The sequence below is a fragment of the Leopardus geoffroyi genome, chromosome C1, assembly GCF_018350155.1.
Source record: "Leopardus geoffroyi isolate Oge1 chromosome C1, O.geoffroyi_Oge1_pat1.0, whole genome shotgun sequence".
NCBI classification, from domain to species: domain Eukaryota; kingdom Metazoa; phylum Chordata; class Mammalia; order Carnivora; family Felidae; genus Leopardus; species Leopardus geoffroyi.
The window spans coordinates 210996136-211015323 of NC_059328.1; the positions used below are offsets into that span (position 1 = coordinate 210996136).

The following is a 19188-nucleotide window of genomic DNA, read 5'->3' on the forward strand; positions in this document are numbered from 1 at the left end:
CTGTTAAATAATTGAGAAAACAGGGGCGCCTGGGTGGCTCAGTCGGTTAAGCCTAGGACTTCTGCTCAGGCCATGATCTCATGGTTTGTGAGTTGGAGCCCCACCTCAGGCTCTCTGCTGTCAGCACAGAGCCCCCTTCAGATCCTTCTCTCTCCCTCTGCCCCTCCCCTGCTCTCTCTCTCTCTCTCTCTTTCTCAAAAATAAATAAAACAATTAGGGGCACCTGGGTGGCTCAGCCGGTTAAGCATCCTACTTCGGCTCAGGTCACGATCTTGCGGTCTGTGAGTTCGAGCCCCGAATCGGGCTCTGTGCTGGCAGCTCAGAGCCTGGAGCCTGTTTCAAATTCTGTGTCTCCCTCTCTCTGCCCCTCCCCCGCTCACACTTTGTCTCTCTTTCTCTGTGCCCCTCCTGTCTCTCTCTCTCTAAAAAATAAGTAAACATTAAAAAAATAAAAATAAAAAAAATAAAACAACTAAAAAAATTGAGCAAACAAAAATAAGAAAGGTTTCATCGGGTGGCTGGGTTTCTCTTGCACCTCTCTCCTGTTGAGGACCTGGGTTCAGTCCCGTGTTTCAGACCCACCGGGGCCTGGGAATGTTGATTTGAAATGACTGGTCTCTGTCCGGCTCATTCTCTGATTCCAGAGAGCCTGTGGATGTGATGAGGCGTCCACAGAGGCATGTTCTTGCCGGACTGACTTGAGGACGGAGGCCTGCCTGGCTAGTCCAGCCACTCCAGAGGGGGCACAGAGGAGGAAACCGTCACGGTCTGTCTTGGGGCTTATGCTGTGGCTTCTGGATCAGACACAGCCCGGCTTTGCCTTTGGCAGGCCTGCACTTCCCCCAGAATGTTGGTGTCCCTGGATTTATAAGTGACACCTCTTTTATAAGCTTACTTAAAATGCCCTCCCATGATCTGCTTCTCATCAACCAGGAGGACGTGAGGACCGTTCCCACCCTCCATTTTGGTGGCTGGGCATCCCGGAGAAGCCCTGCTGTGTGCAGGGAGCCTCCAGAAAGGTCTCCGATGGCTCCTGTCTGTCATACAGGCATCATGGTCGGGGGCCTGGAACGACTTCTTTCCTACAGCGTGGCTATCATTTTTCTAGTTGTGGACTCAAGAGGCAACACACAGCTATTTCATTCATAACAGAAAACTCAAAGTTTACTAAGGAGGCTGCTGGGCTAAAAATAGCAGTGTTATGTGGCAAGGGACCTCAAGAAGGAAGTAAAGAAAAGGTCTTGTGAGGTCCTTCCATGGAAACTGGGCTAAAAAATAAGGGGGGTATTGATATATAAACCCCTCCCCCAGCAGGACGTGGCACCAGACCTCCCTCACCTCCCGAGTCTCCTTCCTCTCCTCTCCCGAGTCCTCTCTGCCGACACCATGGGGTGCTGTGGCTGTGGAAGTTGCGGTGGCTGCGGTGGCTGCAGCGGTGGCTGCGGCGGCTGCAGTAGTGGCTGCGGTGGCTGCGGTGGTGGCTGCGGTGGCTGCGGCGGCGGCTGTGGTGGCTGCGGCGGCGGCTGCGGCAGCTGCACCACCTGCAGGTGCTACCGGGTGGGCTGCTGCTCCAGCTGCTGTCCCTGCTGCTGCGGCTGCTGCGGGGGCTGCTGCAGCGTCCCCGTGGTCTGCTGCTGCCGCCGCTCGTGTGGCTGCGGCTCGTGCGGCTGCGGGAAGGGCTGCTGCCAGCAGAAGTGCTGTTGTCAGCAGAAGTGCTGTTGCAAGAGGCAGTGCTGCAGCTAGGCGCGCGGTGGGCGGGGTGCGGGTGCTGGGGGGCGGGGGGAGGGGCATCTGCTGGTCCCCATGGCTAAAGCTTCCCTCCATCCCACCTGTCTGCTCCTGCTGTCTCCCTGCGTCCTGGACTTTCTGGTACTTTCCCCCTCGGCTCTCATGCTCTGAGTTGAGGTAGCTTTTGCCGTTTTAAAAATAGCCACATGGAGGGGGCACCTGGGTGGCTCAGTCTGACTTCAGCTCAGGTCATGATCTCGCAGTTTTGTGAGTTCAAGCCCGGCATCAGGCGCTGTACTGACGGTGTGGAGTTTGGTTGGGATTCATCCTCTCTCTCTCTCTCTCTCTCTCTCTCTCTCTCTCTCAGAATAAATAATAAATAAACTTAAAAAGACAGTCACGTGGACATTTTCTACAATGTCATCCAAGAAAAAGGATGGAGAACACCTTGATGATTGAGCTCAGCAATCGTGACTTCTACTTGGCTTTCTTCTTTGCACTATTTTTCTGTCTAGACTTTGAGCCTTTTTGTATTTACTATAAATGGTGTGTCCTTTCTGTGGCCATAGAAGCTTTCTAGATGTTTGCCTAAAAATCACTCAATAAAAGGCGAAAACAAACTCTGACCAGTTGTTACTGCTTTATCTTGTTTTATCCTTGGGGTTATTTTCATTGAGCTAACGTTGATTATGTTCCTCCATGGACTGGGGCCATCAAGGGCACAAAAATAATTATGCCCTTATGCGATGACAATCTAGTCATACACAAATAACCACCAACACAAGGCAGAATAATAAACAAGTCAAGAGGCCATGATGTAGTGTGTTGTGGCAGGAGAGGGTCCAGAGGGTTGGATGGGGAATGAGTGTAAAGGACCGGAAAAGCTTCGAGATGCCATTTGGGGGCGTGTTTTAAAGAATTAGTGAGGTTTTGACAGGTGGAAGTGATTAGGGACAGATATTTCAAGCAGAAGGCAAAAAAAAGGAAGGATTGGAAAGTCGAAGACATATATGGGAACTAGTAAGCTGTTGAGTGTGTCCCAAGTACAGAGCATGTGACTGTATTTGGAAATAACCAATGACAAGACTAGCAATCACACTGCCCTTAAAAGCCAGGAATTCTTCTAAGAACTTACGTGTTTTGACGGACGCCCTGTTATTATGTCCATTGCACAGAAGGGAAACAGCCAAGAGAGGTTAAGTAACTTGCTGAAAGCTCACGGATGTTGCTGGTGGAGCTCGGGCTTGCCACAAATGCTACAGGCTGGTGGTTTTTGAGAGGGGATGTTTGACTGCAACATAGAGTTAACTGGTTGGTAGAGAGAACTGAAGCTACCTCGGCAATATTGGGGAAAACAACGAGGACCTAATACAATGGCAGAATGGGAACAGCAAGTGTATTTGTGGGGGATGAGAGCATGATACAAAACCCGACAAGTGAGGACCACGTCTACAGTCCCCCAATAGGCAAGACTTCAGTGGTGGTTGCTATGGACTGAATTATGCGCCCCCCATCCCTGTGTTGAAGCCAGAGCTCCGAATGTGATGGTATTTGGAGATGGCATCTTTGGGAGGTAATTAAGTTCAGACAAGGTCCCGAGGGTGTGACCTCAGGATGGGATTCGTTCCCTTACAAGAAGAGGAAGAGACTCCAGTGTTCTCTGTCTCTCTCTGCCACGTGAGGGCACAGCAAGAAGGTAGTCGTTTGCAGTCCAAAATAGAGCTCTCACCAGAACCCACCCACACACCCCAGTCTCAGACTTTCCAGCCTCCAGAACCGTGAGAAAATAAATCTTTGTTGTTCAAGCCAGTGAGTCTATGGTCTTTTGCTATGGTTGCCTGGGATAATACCATGAGGTAACAATAATGCATAGTGACTTCTGTTCTTTTCTGAGAGATTTGGGATACTGTACATGACAGCCTGTTTTTAAATTTATGTTAAATATGGTCGACAAATAGGTGAGGAACTGACCATTTCCGTTAAGGTTGTTTGTCTCACTCTGTAAGGTTTGGAGTTAAAGGGAATTGATAACAGCATAAAAAAGCCGTCCAATAAATGACACATTAAATTCTCTTATAAATCGCCCTGATTCTCTTCACAGCGTATTTAATCTACTCCCTTGGCATGGGTATTTTGAGAAGCGGCAGGTCTGCTTGATTTGCTAACCTAAAAAGATCCAGACCTGAAAAAATTGTCTTCTTGGTCTACTTATCTAATCTTGATGTTTTGCATTCATTTCTAAGAGGAAAATTTGGGTTCAGATTGTCGACTGAAAACACGCTTTGTATGGATCACAAGGCTTGGCACGCAGTTTGCTTATAATATGATTAGAATCAGTAGACACTAATCATAATATATGTGTATAACCTGTGTGTTTATACATTTACATGTTATTTATATTTATCATTGTTTTTATTATATATGTTATTTACATGGGTTATACCCATGTTCTTATATACACATTAGGCTATAGATATGGTGTATATGTTATACACAATATTTACATACCTATATATACACACATGACTTACCACATGATTATTTATGATTTTATGATTTTACGACTTACCACATGATTATTTTCTTCATTCATTCGTAAAACCTAGTGATTTGTGAAGATCTGTTCTGAAGTATAGTTGTTTCTGTAAAGGCTTGCTTCCAAGTTCTTCTGTCTGTTCCTTCCTGATCTTGGGAGCAACGGTGACTCTTTTGCTCTTGTGTTTACTTTCCCACTGTGGCTTCTATGATCCAGGTTAGCACAGGTTAAAGTGTTAGCATCCGAAAGACTTTTGGTCATTTCAAGACAGCTGAAGCAAAGACATAAGGATCTTCAGCATATACTAGCATATGGAGTGTTCTGGAATTGTGTGTTGGCTGCCTGGGGAGGAAGAAGGCGAGCATCAGTGAGAAGGATAGGAGGGTGCTGGGAAGGACGAACAGGTAGACAGTGATGGTTGACTTATCTTTCGATGGTAAGATGGGGTCTACCTTAATTTTTTCTTCGGACCTGACTTCTGGTTCTCTTTGCTGTTAGATGTTAAATGACCTGTTTGATAAAGATGCCTGAAGTTAAAACACAGTCTTACTGACTTTTTGTTTTATTCTGTGATTCATTTTCTCTCAACACGAGACTGTCTTTACCCCTTGGGAAGACCCCGAAGTAACGGTGCCTAAATAATTAGCCCGGTGCCTAAATCTCTCTTATATTTTCAACTGATTCAAGCAATGATTTCTCTTCTATATTTGCTAGACTAATGAAACAAAAATCAGATGATACTTAACTAACCCTCCTGTGATAAAGAAAAATCTATGAGTTTTAGTTTTTATATTAGTTTTTATATTAGTTTTTATATTAGATACCTTTCAAGGGTCAATTACTAAGAAATGTTGTAAAACATACTCAACCACATTTTAACTTCTTTCTTGTAAGGACATCATTTGCTAAGAGTGCCATTCTATATTATGGATCCTCAGGCTGCCATAGTAAACTACCACAGGTTGGATGGCTTAAATAACTGCAATTTTTTTTCTCACAGTTGTAAAGACTGGACATCCATCCAAGATCCCAAGATCGGAGTTTGAGGAAGTTTGGTTTCCCCCCTGAGGCCTTTCTCCTTGACTTGAAGATGGGGATCTTCTTGTTGGGTCCTCACATGGCCTTTTCTCTGGGTGGATGCATCCCTGGTGTCTCTCTTCTAATAAGGGGAACACCAGTCATATTGGATTAGACCCCCACCCTTAAGACTTTATTTATCCTTAATTACCTCTTGAAATACAATATGTATTGTATCTTGTGTGTGCACTTAGCACACTATGGATAAAGCGTTGAATGGGTGTTATAGCTTTCTTGGCCTGACTTTTGTTGGAAAGAAGCTTAGAGTCAACTTTTCTGTCCACTCCAGTGGCCAGGAGGATTGTGTCATGTCTGGATTTTTGTATTAATCTTTCCTCTTAGTGTAACTCACCCAGCTCTAGTGTTCTCTTGCCAACACGTTTTCAACCTTTATCTTTCTGTGTGCTTTTTGTAAACCATCTTAAGTCCTTTGTGAAATGAGTGGAATATAAATAAGCAAGCAAGAAAATAACCGAACCAAAGCCTTTGGCTCTTGAGCCAAAAAAAAGTTGGTAGTTACTTTTCCTTGCTGGAGCTTCCCAGACTTTAGCTTTTCTGATTGGTTCCTACGGACTCACCCTGAGCGGTTCTCCTCCTGCAGGAGAAATGCATACTTTATGAAAAACCTTTCTTTTTCTTAAAAAAAAATTTTTTTTTTGTTAGCATTTATTTATTTTTGAGAGACAGAGGGAGACAGAGTGTGAGTGGGGGAGGGACAAAGAGACAGAGGGAGACACAGAATCCGAAACAGGCTCCAGGCTCTGAGCTGTCAGCACAGAGCCCGATGTGGGGTTTGAACTCACGAACCGTGAGATCATGACCTGAGCGGAAGTCAGACGCTTAACTGACTGAGCCACCCAGGTGCCCCTGAAAAACCTTTCTTTATGTACATTTCTCCACATCTTCCATCTACCTTATTTTGATGAATAGTGAAAAATGGACCCAATAATTCCTCCAAACACAGAGTTGTGCATAATGCCAAAGGGAGACAGGTAAGTTGGAAGAGAAGAACTTCACCTCACCGTGATACATGACCTTTCCTCTTGTCCACAGAGGTAGGTTTTCACAGTCCTGTCTTGTTTGTGGAGATTCAGATGTTATGGTTTGAGGATCCATGTAGATTATTCTTCTTCAACGTAGACATCTTTTTCATATATTTTAGAATTGTTCTTCTCTCATCCCTCTTTGCCATCTCTCAAGGCCATGTTTACTAACGATGACTTTTGAGTATTGTCAATTCATTTTTTAAAAATTTAAATCAAAGTTAGCTAACATATAGTGTCATAATGATTTTAGGAGTAGGATTTAGTGATTCATCACTCTCATATAACACCCAGTGCTCATCCCAACAAGTGTCCTCCTTAATGCCCATCCCCCATTTAGCCCATCCCCCCCCCCAACACCCCTCCAGCAACCATCGTTTTTTTTCTCTGTATTTAAGAGTCTCTTATGGTTTACCTTCCTCTCTCTTTATATTTTATTTTTCCTTCCCTTCCCCTATGTTCATCTGTTTTGTTTCTTGAATTCCACATGAGTGAAATAACATAATACTTACCTTTCTCTGACTGACTTATTTCGCTTAGTAAAACACACTCTAGTTCTATCCATATTGTTGCAAATGGCAAGATTTCATTCTATATCTATATCTATGTCTATATCTATATCTATATTATCTATATCTATATCACCTATATCTATATCTATATCTGTATCTGTATATATATCTATACCATCTATATCTGTATCTATATCTATATCTATCTATCCCACATCTTCTTTATTGATCATAAATAAGTCATTGGAAATTTGGGCTCTTTCCATAATTTGGCTATTGTTGATAGCGCTGCTATCAACATTGGGGTGCATGTGCCCCTTTGAATCAGCAGTTTTGTATACTTGGATATAGACCGAGTAGTGCAATTGCTGGGTTGTAAGGTAGTTCTATTTTTAAATTTTTGAGGAACCTCCACACCGTTTTCCAGAGTGGCTGCACCAGTTTGCATTCCCACCAATAGTGCATGAGGGTTCCCCTTTCTCCACATCCTCATCAACATCTGTTGTTTCCTGAGTTGTTAATTCTAACCATCCTGACAGGTGTGAGGTGGTATCTCATTGTGGTTTTGATTTGTATTTCCCTGATGATGAGTGATGTTGAGCATCTTTTCATGTGTCTGTTAGCCATCTGGATGGCTTCTTTGGAAAAGTGTCTGTTCATGTCTTTAGGTCCATTGAAATAAGGGAAATAAATGGTTTGATCAAACGCCCCCGAGACAACTCCCAGCCTCTTGTTCTGAGATCAGATGGGAGGTTTAGCCATCTACCTCTTCGTGTTCCCATATCATGACCAGTTTCAAAAACCCAAATTATGACTCCATAATGTTTTTTTTAATCCTTGTTTTGTAAAGACTGTTTTGGAGATATCAAACCCCAATGTGAGATTTCTTAAGACCTCACGGTGTCCTTTCCCTGAATAAAACTCACTCTTGACTTCACTCAAACTTTTCTTTCCTTGTTATTCTTGTGTTCTCATTTCTGCACTTGAAAAAAAAAATCTCGTGTCTATATGTATGTGGAGTAAAGTGGTACATAGCTAATAAAAGAGCACAGTGTTAGAAAAATACTTTTTCATCATCCCAGACAGTAATAACTCTTGGGGTGGACTTCTTTTTTTTTTTTGATAATGAAAAATAAAGCTTTATTAGTTAAAAAAAATAGCTTATTACATGTATATCTTCACAATCAAATTGTCAATGTATATTCTGCATTCCAGGGCAGCTCTCTTTTCTGTTGGATGTTTTTTTGGTTGAGACTGTAATCACAAGAACAGTCCTTGACATGTTTGGGATTCATTGAATACCAATTCCATTCTGCAGAGTCTGAACTTTACAAAGGAGGCCACTTAGTAAATCCCATAGCCAGTCAGCTTTTTCCAGCATCAGATACAGATGCCTCCATTTTCTCAGGTGTGAGCAGGGATGCTGCATGTCCGGATGATGCTAATTGATGAGGGCCAGTTGGCTGGAGTCCAGGAGAGGGTATCGAAAGGTTAGCCTGAAGCAACTGGTGAGGGAGATCAAGGCTGGTGTCGGTGACCTCACTCCTGTTTCTATTCTGTGCCTTAGGTTGGTGGCAGTGGTGGGGAGGGCTCATGTTCTTACCTGTGTTCAGCGTCTCATGTGTTCCCTTTCTTTTTCAAAACCTATGCCCGGGAAATACTTGGTAACGGGAGTCACTTATTAAAAGTTGAAGGTGACTAGTCCTGCCCAAGGTTTCATTTAATATTTGAACTGGGAATGGTTTGCCTTTGAAGGAATGTCAGCTGAGATTACAAGCTGGAGCTGGAGCACTTTTGTGATGCTCGCCACAAGTTCTGGTCCAGAGAGGAGAGCTGCCTGCATAGATAGCGCGAAGAGTGGTAATCCGCTTAAATAATAATTATGCAAATAAGAGTTAATGAGACACTAGGTGATCCTCCAACATTTCTGGCCTTTTGGCAGCAGAGACAAGAGAGTAGAGTGCACCAGATTTAGAAGAGGGCAAAGTTTAATCATTGGCTGTAATGCACCCTTATAACCGTTTTCCTAGGCTCTGTTTTTCTAGCGGGGAAAATAGTATCTTGAATGGTTAACGCTGTTGGGTGGCTACTGTTCTTTTGTCTTCAAAAGAGCATGAGGTATCTTGTGAAATATGTGTGTGCACTCTAAATCAAACCGTAATAACTACCATGGAAGATCCCTCGTTTTCCTTTTTTTGCTCTTAGCCTCTTGCATCCCATTTACTTCCAGGGGAAATGACTGAAGTGGGATCATCATGGTATGTATGTGTGCATCATACCTTATACAAGAGATAGATTGTGTCGCACAGATAGCTGCTAGTCATGCAGCTAATCAGCTAATCAGCAGCTAGCAGCTAATCATGCAGCTAGTCAGCGCTAATACGCGCCCATGCCCTCCCCTCCATCCCACTCTTTTTGAGTTTGTCTGCCAGTTTCAAGAGTGGAAAACCCAAAGAAGTCCAGACAGACAAAATCGATTTATGTTTGAAGGACAGAGGATTAGACGAGGAAAGAAAATAGGTAGGATCCTAAAAGAAGAAAGCCAAGGCTGAGTTCTTTGGGAATTTATGGGTAATTTTCAGAAGGTGAGGTGACAAAGAGGTTGGCCGTGCTGTCGTGCGGAGGGTGCTTGGGGGACAGGAGGATGCAAATGTTTAGGATGTTTTTCCCTGGCTTCTATAATTTGCTTCTCCCTTTGAACTTTGCCAAGAGATTGCAGTGAATGTTCGCATTTTATTTTTTCCTGGGTAATGTGACTTTGCTTAGATAGACCATAAGGCAGCAGCTTTACAAAGAATGTACACACACATCTGTCTGTCTACCACTCTATCTAAACCTATGTTGATTTTATATTGCAAAAGTCAATCATGCTAATAGAGAAATTTAAACGGTCCAGTATTGGACAAAGTAAAAAGCAAAAGTCCACGGTGAATCTCATCACTTAAGTAGAATCACATTTACTTTTGGTAGCTGGACTCACAGTCCTTTTTTCTACGCATATACTAACATATAGTTGATATTTGCAAAATGAGACTAAGTTCTATATACTTTTGTGCAACTTCCTTTTTTCACTTGTTAGTACTGCATAACATCTCTCTGGCCCATGCATATCTTTTAGAAATTTCTGCAAAGTTTTCCATCTTACAGGTTTACTATAATTGTTTTTAAAACTTTGTCACCATTAATGGGCATTTAGGTTCTGTCAGATTGTTTGATATTGCAAACAATGCTGCAGTGAACATCTCCGAACATATGGACATATAGATTCTACCATAAACCATCTTTTTAAAATTATTTAATGTTTATTTATTTATTATATATATATATATATATATATATATATATAGAGAGAGAGAGAGAGAGAGAGAGAGAGAGAATGAGGAGGGGAGGTGCCAAGAGAGAGAGGGAAATGCAGAATCTGAAGCAGGTTCCAGGCTCTGAGCTGCCAGCACAGAGCCCGATGTGGGGCTCGAACTCACAAACCACGAGATCATGACCTGAGCTGAAGTTGGACACTTAACCGACTGAGCCAGCCAGGCGCCCCCCCATCTTTAAAAAAAAGAAAAAGACCTTTATGATCCTTTGTATTTCTATGTTATCAGTTGTAACATCTCTTTGATTTCTGATTTGAGTCCTCTCTCTTTTTTTCTTGGTGAGTCTGGCTAAAGGCTTGTCTATTTTGTTTGTATTTCCAAAGAACCAGCTTTTAGTTTATTGATCTGTTCTGTTTTTTTAGTCTCTATTTCATTTATTTCTGCTCTGACCTTTGTTATTTCCTTCCTTCTACTAACTTTGGGCTTTGTTTGTTTGCTTGTTTTTCCCTAGTTATTTGAAGCATAAAGATACATTGTTCATTTGATATTTTTCTTATTTCTTGATGTAAGTGTTTATTGCTATGAACTTCCCTTTTAGAACTGCTTTTGCTGCATCTCATGGTATATTCCATTTCCACATGTCTCTTGGGATTTTTTTATTTCTCTTCCTATTTCTTCCATGACTCATTGGTTGTTCAGTAGCGGCTGTTTAATGTTCACATATTTGTGAATTTTCCAGTTTTCTTCATTTCTAGTTTCATATCATTGTGGTCAGAAAAGATGCTTGATATGATTTCAGTATTCTTCAATGTATTACGACTAGTTTTGTGGCCTGACATATGATCTATCCTGGAGAATGTTCCATGTACACTTGAATGTGTATTCTCTTGCTTTTGGATGGACTGTTTCTTATATGTCTATTAAGTCCACTTGGTCCAATGTTTCATTTAAGGTCAATATTTCCTTACGGATTTTCTGTCTGTATGATCTATCCATTGATGTAAATGAGGTATTAAAAACCTCTAGTATTTTATTAACTATTTCTTCCTTTAGGTCTGTTAATATTTGCTTTATATATTTAGGTGATTCTATGCTGGGTGCATAAATATTTACAAATGTTATAGCCTCTTGTTGGATTGACCTCTTTATGATTATGCAAGCCCATATTTGTCTCATTACTCTTTTTGTTTCAGGTATAACGTTATTTTATCTGATATGTTTATTTATCTGATATAAGTGTAGCTACTCCAGCTTTCTTTTGGTTTCCATTTGTATGAAATATGTTTTTCCATTTCTTCACTTTCAGTCTCTGTGTGTTCTCATATCTAAAGTGAGTCTCTTGTAGGCAGCATATAGATGTCTTTTTTTTTTTTAATCTATTCAACCACTTTATGTCTTTTTATTGATGTGAATTAATTATTGATAGTTATGTACTTACTACCATTTTGCTAATTGTTTTCTGGCTATTTTATAGTTCTCTATTCCTTTCTTCTTTTTTTGCTCCCTTTCTTTGTGATTTGATACTTTTCTTTAGTGGAATGCTTATATTCCTTTCTCTTTAATTTTTGGGTATTTAGCATATAGACTTTTGTTTTGAGGTTACCACAAGGTTTACATATAGTAGTTTTTATCTAAAACAGTCTATTTTAAGTTGATAACAACTTACATTTGAAATGAAAGAGACATTGCAACTGATACCACAGAAACACAAAGGATAATAAGAGGTTACGATGAACAATTATATGCCAGCAAATCGGACAACCTAGAAGCAATGGATGAATTGCTAGAGACACACAACCTAAAATACTGAATCATGATGAAAAGGAAATCTGAACAGACTGGTAACTAGTAAAGAGACTGAATCAGTAATCAAAAACCTTCCAACAAGCCAAAGTCCAGGGCCGGATAGCTACACTGGCAAATTCTACCTAACATGTAGAGAAGAATTAATGCCAATCCTTCTCAAACTCTTGCAAGAAATGGAAGAGAAGGGAACTCTTTCAAAGTCATTTTATGAGGCTAACATCAGGCTGATACCAAAACCAGACAAGGATGCCACAAGGAAATGATAGGCCAATATCCCTGATGAACATAGATGCAAAATACTATTAAACCAAATTGAACAATACACTAAAAAGATTATACGACACCTAAAACCGATATAATATCTTATGTCAGCTACACTTCAGTTTAAAAAAATGGGCTATAAAAATGGATTATACACCATGCTCAAGTGGTATTTATTTCAGGGATGCAAGAATGGGTTGGCATCTAAAAATCAGTCACTGTGACACACCACATTAACAAAATGAAGAATAATCATGTGATCACCTCAATAGATGCAGGAAAAGAAGTTAACAAAACGTAGCTTCAATTCATGATAAAAACTTTCAACAAAGTGGGCATAACAGACATAACAAAGGCCATATATAATAATCCCAGAGCTAACATCATACTCCACAGTGAAAAGTTTAAAGCTTTTTCTCTAAGATCAGGAGCAAGAGAAGGATGCCTACTCTCACTACTTTTTTTCAACATAGCATAGAAAGAAAAAGAAGTAAAAGGCATATAAACTGGAAAGAAAGAAGCAAAACTATCACTATTTACAGATGACATAATGTTATAAACAGAAAACTTTAAAGACTCCACCAAAAAAACCACTGTAACTAATACACAAATTCAGTAAAGCGCAGCATGCAAAACCGATACACAAAAATATGTTGTGTTTTTGTGCAATAATAATGAGCTATCAGAAAGAGAAATAAAGAAAACAATCCCACTTACAATTGCATCAAAAAGAATAAAATACCTAGGAATAAATTTAACAAAAGAGGTAAAATTGTATGTTGGAAACTACGAGACATTAGTAGAAGAAATTGAAGAAGACATAAATGAATGGAATGATATTCTGTGTTCATGGATCGGAAAAACCAGTGTTGTTAAAATGTCAATACTACCCAAAGCAATCTACAGATTCAGTAGAAAATCCCTATTAAAATTTCTATGGCATTTTTCACAAAAAGAACAAATAATCCTAAACGTTGTATGAAACCACAAAAAGCCCCAACTAGTCAAAGCTATCTTGAGAAAGAAGGAAAAGCTGGAGGTATCGTGCTCTCTGATTTAAAACTCTATTGTAATTCTATATTAAATTAAAACAGTATGATATTAGCAAAAAAGATAGACACAGAGATCTATGGAACAGAATACAGTCTAGAAATAAATCTGTGGATACATGGTTAATTTATGACAAAGGAGCCAAGAATATTCAATGGGGAAAGGACAGTCTCTTTATTACATGGTATTGGGAAAACTAAACAGCTACATGCAAAAGAATAAAATTAGACCACTATATTATACCACATGCAGAAATAAACTCAAAATGGATTAAAAACTTGAACATAAGACCTGAAGCCATAAGATCTGTAGAAGAACACGTAGATAGTAAGCTCCTTGACTTAGGTCTTGTTGGTGATTTTTTGAATCAGAAACCAAAAGCAGAGGAAACAAAAGCAAAAATAAACAAGTAGGACTGCATCAAACTAAAAATCTTCTGCCCAGGGGGGTATATTATAAAGGAAACCATCAGCGAAATGAAAAGGCAATCTACTGAATGGGAGTGAATATTTGTAAATTATATACCTGGAAAGGAGTTAATGTCTAAAATATATAAAGAACTCCTATGACTCAATATATGAAGAACTCATACAACTCAAGAAAACCTAATAATCCAACTGAAAAATGGGCAGAAGACCTGAATAGGTATTTTTCCAAAGAAGAAATACAGACAGACAACAGGCACATGAAAAGGTGCTCATACATCTTTACGTCCTTAATCACTGAGGAAGTGAAAATCAAAGCCACAGTGAGATGTCACCTCACACCTGTCAGAATGGATATTACTGAGAAGACAAGGAATTACAAGTGTTGGGGAGGATGTGGAGAAAAGGAGACCGTCTTGCACTGTTGGTGGGAATGCAAACTGGTGCAGCCACTCGGGAAGACAGTGTGGAGGTTCCTCAAAAAATTAAAAATAGAACTACCCTGCGACCCAGCAATGGCACTACTAGGTATTCATCCAAAGGATATAAAAACACTATCACTCATTTTTTTAAATCGGATGATTTATTTTTTGGGTGTTGAGTTGTATCAGTTCTTTGTATATATCTGGATACTAATCGCTTATCAGATAGATATGTCATCGGCAAATATCTTCTTCCATTCCATAGGTCGCCTTTTAGTTTCGTTGATGGTTTCCTTCGCTGTGCAGAAGCTCTTTACTTTGATGTGGACCCAGTAGTTTATTTTTGCTTTTGTTTCCCTTGCCTCAAGAGACATATTTCGAAAAATGTTGCGACAGCTTATGTCACAGAGCTTAGTTCCTGTGTTCTCTTCTAGGGTTTTTTATGGTTTTGGGTCTCACATTTAGGTCTTTCACCCATTTTGAGTTGATGCTTGTGTGCGGTGTGGGGAAATGGCCAAGTTTCATTCTTCTGCATGTAGCTGCCTTCTTCTTCTTACCTTAAAAGGAGAGGGAAAGGGAACTCACGCCCAGCTAGAATCCATGACCTTGGCTTAGGCTTAGAGCCTTCCCTTGTGGCTCAGCATACTTTCCTGAGCTTGTAAGTTCAAATCTCTTTTTCTTCCCGGCTCCCAACATTGTCACCCTAATAGAGAAAAAAGGCACATTTACGTCAAAGCAAAAACTCTTTGTCGGAAAATGAATGAACTGGCACTATGTGAAAAGTCATTCGTAAAAGTCAGATACCGATACCAATAATCACCAGACTGTGTGACAATCGTTACTGGAGTAATATATACAACCTGCAATGAAACGGAGAAAAGGAAATTCTGGGGTGCTAGGGGAGATATAACGAGGGGAAGCAGCTTCATGAAGACAGAGTGAGTGTGGGTTCAGGCAGAATCCGCCTGGTAAAACAGTCACGAGCTCGAGAAAAGCATGTGGGGTGGGAAAGCGGGTGCGATGGTGTATGACAACAGGTGGTGGAGGTGACCCACGGTTAATCCTGAACCCCCCGTGGACCTTTGTAAGCCATGCAAAACCAGACTTTATCCTCCAGGCAGCCGTGAACCAGACAGGACTTTGAAGCAGGGGAGTGGCGCGATCAGATCTGGGCTCTCCAAAGTCCTTTCTGATGAGGAAATAGGAGGCAAAGGGTTTGAACAAGAGGTTCACGTTCCGGGTGTGTGTGTGTGTGTGTATTACAAATGACCAGGAAACTTGGCAAATGATTCGGAAATTGTGCAACCACTGGGAGAGCATTACAAGACTCCTGTGAAGTGGGCTCTCTGCCGTTAAACATGAAATGTCAAGCACGGTGAGCCGCGGGGAGAGGTGGGCACCTCAACAGAAAATGATGATATGACAACGGTTGGCCCTTACCGAGCGTCTCCCGGGGGGATTTTCCGAGCACCTTCTACACATTAGCTCATAGAATCCATGCAACGATTCCATGATATAAATTCTGTTTTCCCTCCCTCTTACGGATAAAGACAACGAGGCACACGGAAGCGTTAGGTGATCTACCCCGCGCTCCCTGAACAGGTCGCAGAGCGGCTCCTGAATTCAGGCCGCTTGACTCCTGGGCTGCAGCTTTGAAACACAGCCCTGCGCTGCCACCTGGTGGTCCGGTGTGGGAAGTGCGACAACACGGGTGTGTTTGGGCCCGTGCGAGGTCAGAGAGGGCGGCGGGAAGGTGTGAACTTGGCGCAGAAGTTAGGAAGACATTTGAGGCGGAGGGCTGGAGGACACTTGAGACATTTGAGGCAGAGGGAGCATGGCAGGAAGGTTCCAGTCTTGGCACCATGCGTGCAGAACATGATGATCTTGGTGGGCCGGGAGGAAAGTGGGACACGCCAGGAAATGAAGTGGTGATGTCACGGAGAGCAGATTATAGGGGACCTCTTAGGCTCACAGGGGACTGGGACTTTGAACTCAAGCGGATGGGAAACCACTGAAGAGCAAACCACAGGAGCAACGGGGCGAGATTCCCATTTGACGCAAATTCCCCCATTGCTACAGCGAAAAAGGATGTGGGAGACAAGACCAGGGCAGGAGGCCAGCAGAGCAGCCGGAAGGAGACAACGAGCTGTGGCAGAGTAGGGGAGGACAGCGTGGTCAAGGAGGGCTTTGGGGGGGGGAGGCAAGCGGTCAGGATTTGGGAGTGGACGTGAGGTCCAAGACGGACGAGTGAAGCATGATGGTGGGGTCCGATGATCCGAGGTGGAGAGGAAGCAGGGACAGCAGCAGGCTCAGGGACACCAGGAAAAAGACACGGTTACCACTGTTCCTTGCTTCTGAGGCTCCCGTAGCAGTGGCCCTCAATCAGGGAAGCTTTGGGGTCCGGGAAATATTTGGCAAGGTCCAGACTGTTTGGTTCTCATAACTGGTTTCTGCTGATCATCCTGCGGTTTCCAGGAGAGCTCCTACAGCAAAGAATCACGAGACTCCAGATGTCAATGGGGCCCACCTCAACATACACTGAGCTCGGTGTTGGCTGTGTGGCTGCTGGGCCAGGGCCTCAGAGAAGACCACTGGCTGGCTGGGTCATGTTGTGTGCATTCTGCACCCCCCTCCCCGCCCCCCCCCCCCCCCCCCCCCCCCCCCCCCCCCCCCCCCCCGCCAAGGCTGCTCCAGGAGCCATAGCAGAAGGACACTCGTCGCCATCAGCATACTGCCTTACAGAAACAAGGCCCTGTGCTCCAGGCAGATTCCCAGGACATCCTACATGGGGCTGAGTTCATCCAGGGTTCCCTCCCTTCCCCCCCCCCCACCCCCACTTCAGGATGGGTTAGTAGGTTTCTGCGAGCTAAGAAGTGCCTTCCAAGGCTCAGACGGCTAGATCACAGCCTTATCTTTGAGGAAGCCACTGGTCAAAGTTGGCAGTTAATGGGAGTAAAGTTCTCCTTTGGACAGATATTGCTCTGTGGTGAGGGTAGGTTCAAGGCTTTCCTCCTTTCCTTTCTCCAGGGCCATCTCCTTACGAGCAGAGACATGGCCAGCTACCCTGGCTGGCCATCCAACACTTGACTTTGGGATTGATTCTCAGCAAAACATGAATTATTTTTCACTGTTGGTGCTCTGGATAGCGAGCAAAGGAGCTTCAGTTCTAAGAATAGGGTGGTAAACCTACAATGGTGAGTGGGTGAGTGAAGGGGGTGTTTGTCTCTCTGGGATGCCTATGGAGCCCTCACTCTGCCCAGCAGCCCTTGGCCACATCAACTGCCCAGGTGGAGATACATCCCACCATGCTATTACCGCTAAGTGACTGACCGTTGAGAACAATTTTCTAAAGAACCATCCCTTTTTTGTACATGCAGGAGGACCTGGAAGACAGAGAGGAAACTGCCTTAGGCTAATTCACAGACTCTTCACACAGTGAAACTTCACATAGACTCTAATACATCATTTCCTTGGGGCAAAGCCAATGTTTAAGAAAACATTGGGTTTTCTTAAATGTTTAAGAAAACTCACTGGGTATGAGTTTTCATTAGAAAAACCACAGGTTAAAGTCTAGACAGGTGATGCACAAAGAGATGGAGACTCTGTACCCACAGACACCCTTCTTGGGTGCCAAGGATACTCGTGAAGTTAAAGAGAAATCAGGACAAGCGTGGTAAAGCCCAGCTTGCTCACGCTTGCTAGAAATAAGCTTTGTCGTTTTAGCACGCTAGCTGGCTCAGTTTCCCCACTGGTTTTGAAAAATGACACTATTTGCTTCTACCGGGGGTGGCGTGGGAACCCTTGTTTAAATGTTTTGTAATAATAAGATAAAAAGGGTAAGTGAGAGGAACAAGATGCGGATGGCTGGGCCAGTGACGATACCCATCGTTCTTCTATGTCAAGAACTGTCAACTGTTTCCTCTTCTCACATCCCCTCCCCGCCGGCCACTAGATATTCATTTCTGTTGTCTTCGGATGCAGTGGGGGCAGTCTGGCAAGTGCTTTCCTGTGAAATGGAGACACAGGAAGCTGTCCAATGGTTTATCATTCTCCGACTGGTGCCTTCAGCCATTGGCAGCTGTCATCACTGCTTTGCTTGTGAGCTGTTTCTACTTACTAAGTAACAGAGGTGAAAGAAACGAGTAAGGGGTGAAATAGGCTATCGCTCCATTGGCCAATGCTCAGGCGGTCTCCGCCCCCATGTGCTACAGGACGAGGCCGACCTTTCTTCTGTGAGGTGTTGAGGCCCGGGTCCCCAGCCAGAGACCAGAGATCAGGCCTGGAGGGGAGTGCCTCGTTAAACACAAACTCTCCCCCCGTCAAGTGGCCTTTGAACAACTGGACAGGACCAACTCGCTCCCGAGGGTGGTCTGTCTCCTGCCAGACTTTTTAAAAGAAAGCTCTAGAATCCTAAGAGGCAGACTAGTTTAACTTTGTGACACTCCTTTACAGCTCCGATTCACGGGAACAATCCCTCTTGCTGAGCACTGTCGGAGTTTGTAGTTTGTTCATGATTTATGACGCTCTCAGAAGGGGATTGCTTGGAAATTGTTCCCCTGTGGCCTCCTGTGTGCCAAAAACATTGTCGTCTTGGCTCATTGATTAATTTGGAAATTCTCGAGGACCTGGGAGCCTTCCCAGTTAGGGCACCTAGAAAAGCAGTGTGAGGCATACGTCCCGGGGTAGGTGTGGGAACAGATGCTGAGTGAGACACCCCACACCCAGCCTGTACCTACTGTCCCGGGCTCTACCTGATGAGCGTGTCTCTGCTTCTCTCTCTTTAAATGGAAACGTGCCTTGATCGCCACGTGGAAGTCAGTCCCCTTTTAGCCCCTGTGTTAGTTTCCGCCTTGAACGTGGTGGCTCCAAGCGACACCCATCTGTTCCCTTACAGTTCTGGAAGTCTGAAATCAGTCCCAGTGGGATAAAGTCAAGGGGGAGCCTCCTTGGCTCCCTCTGGAGGCTCTGGGGGGAGAAAGGCTGCCTCACCTTTTCTAGACTCTGGAAGCCTCCC

The 19188-nt window shown here is 43.1% G+C and overlaps 1 protein-coding gene across 1 annotated transcript; it reads left to right on the forward strand.

Annotated features, from left to right (window-relative positions):
• The first annotated feature begins 1386 nt into the window (after positions 1-1386).
• LOC123596951 (small cysteine and glycine repeat-containing protein 4-like) lies at positions 1387-1743 on the forward strand. The gene has a single exon (XM_045475158.1). It carries the CDS (start codon positions 1387-1389, stop codon positions 1741-1743), a length of 357 nt encoding a protein of 118 aa, XP_045331114.1.
• The last annotated feature ends 17445 nt before the right edge of the window (positions 1744-19188 follow it).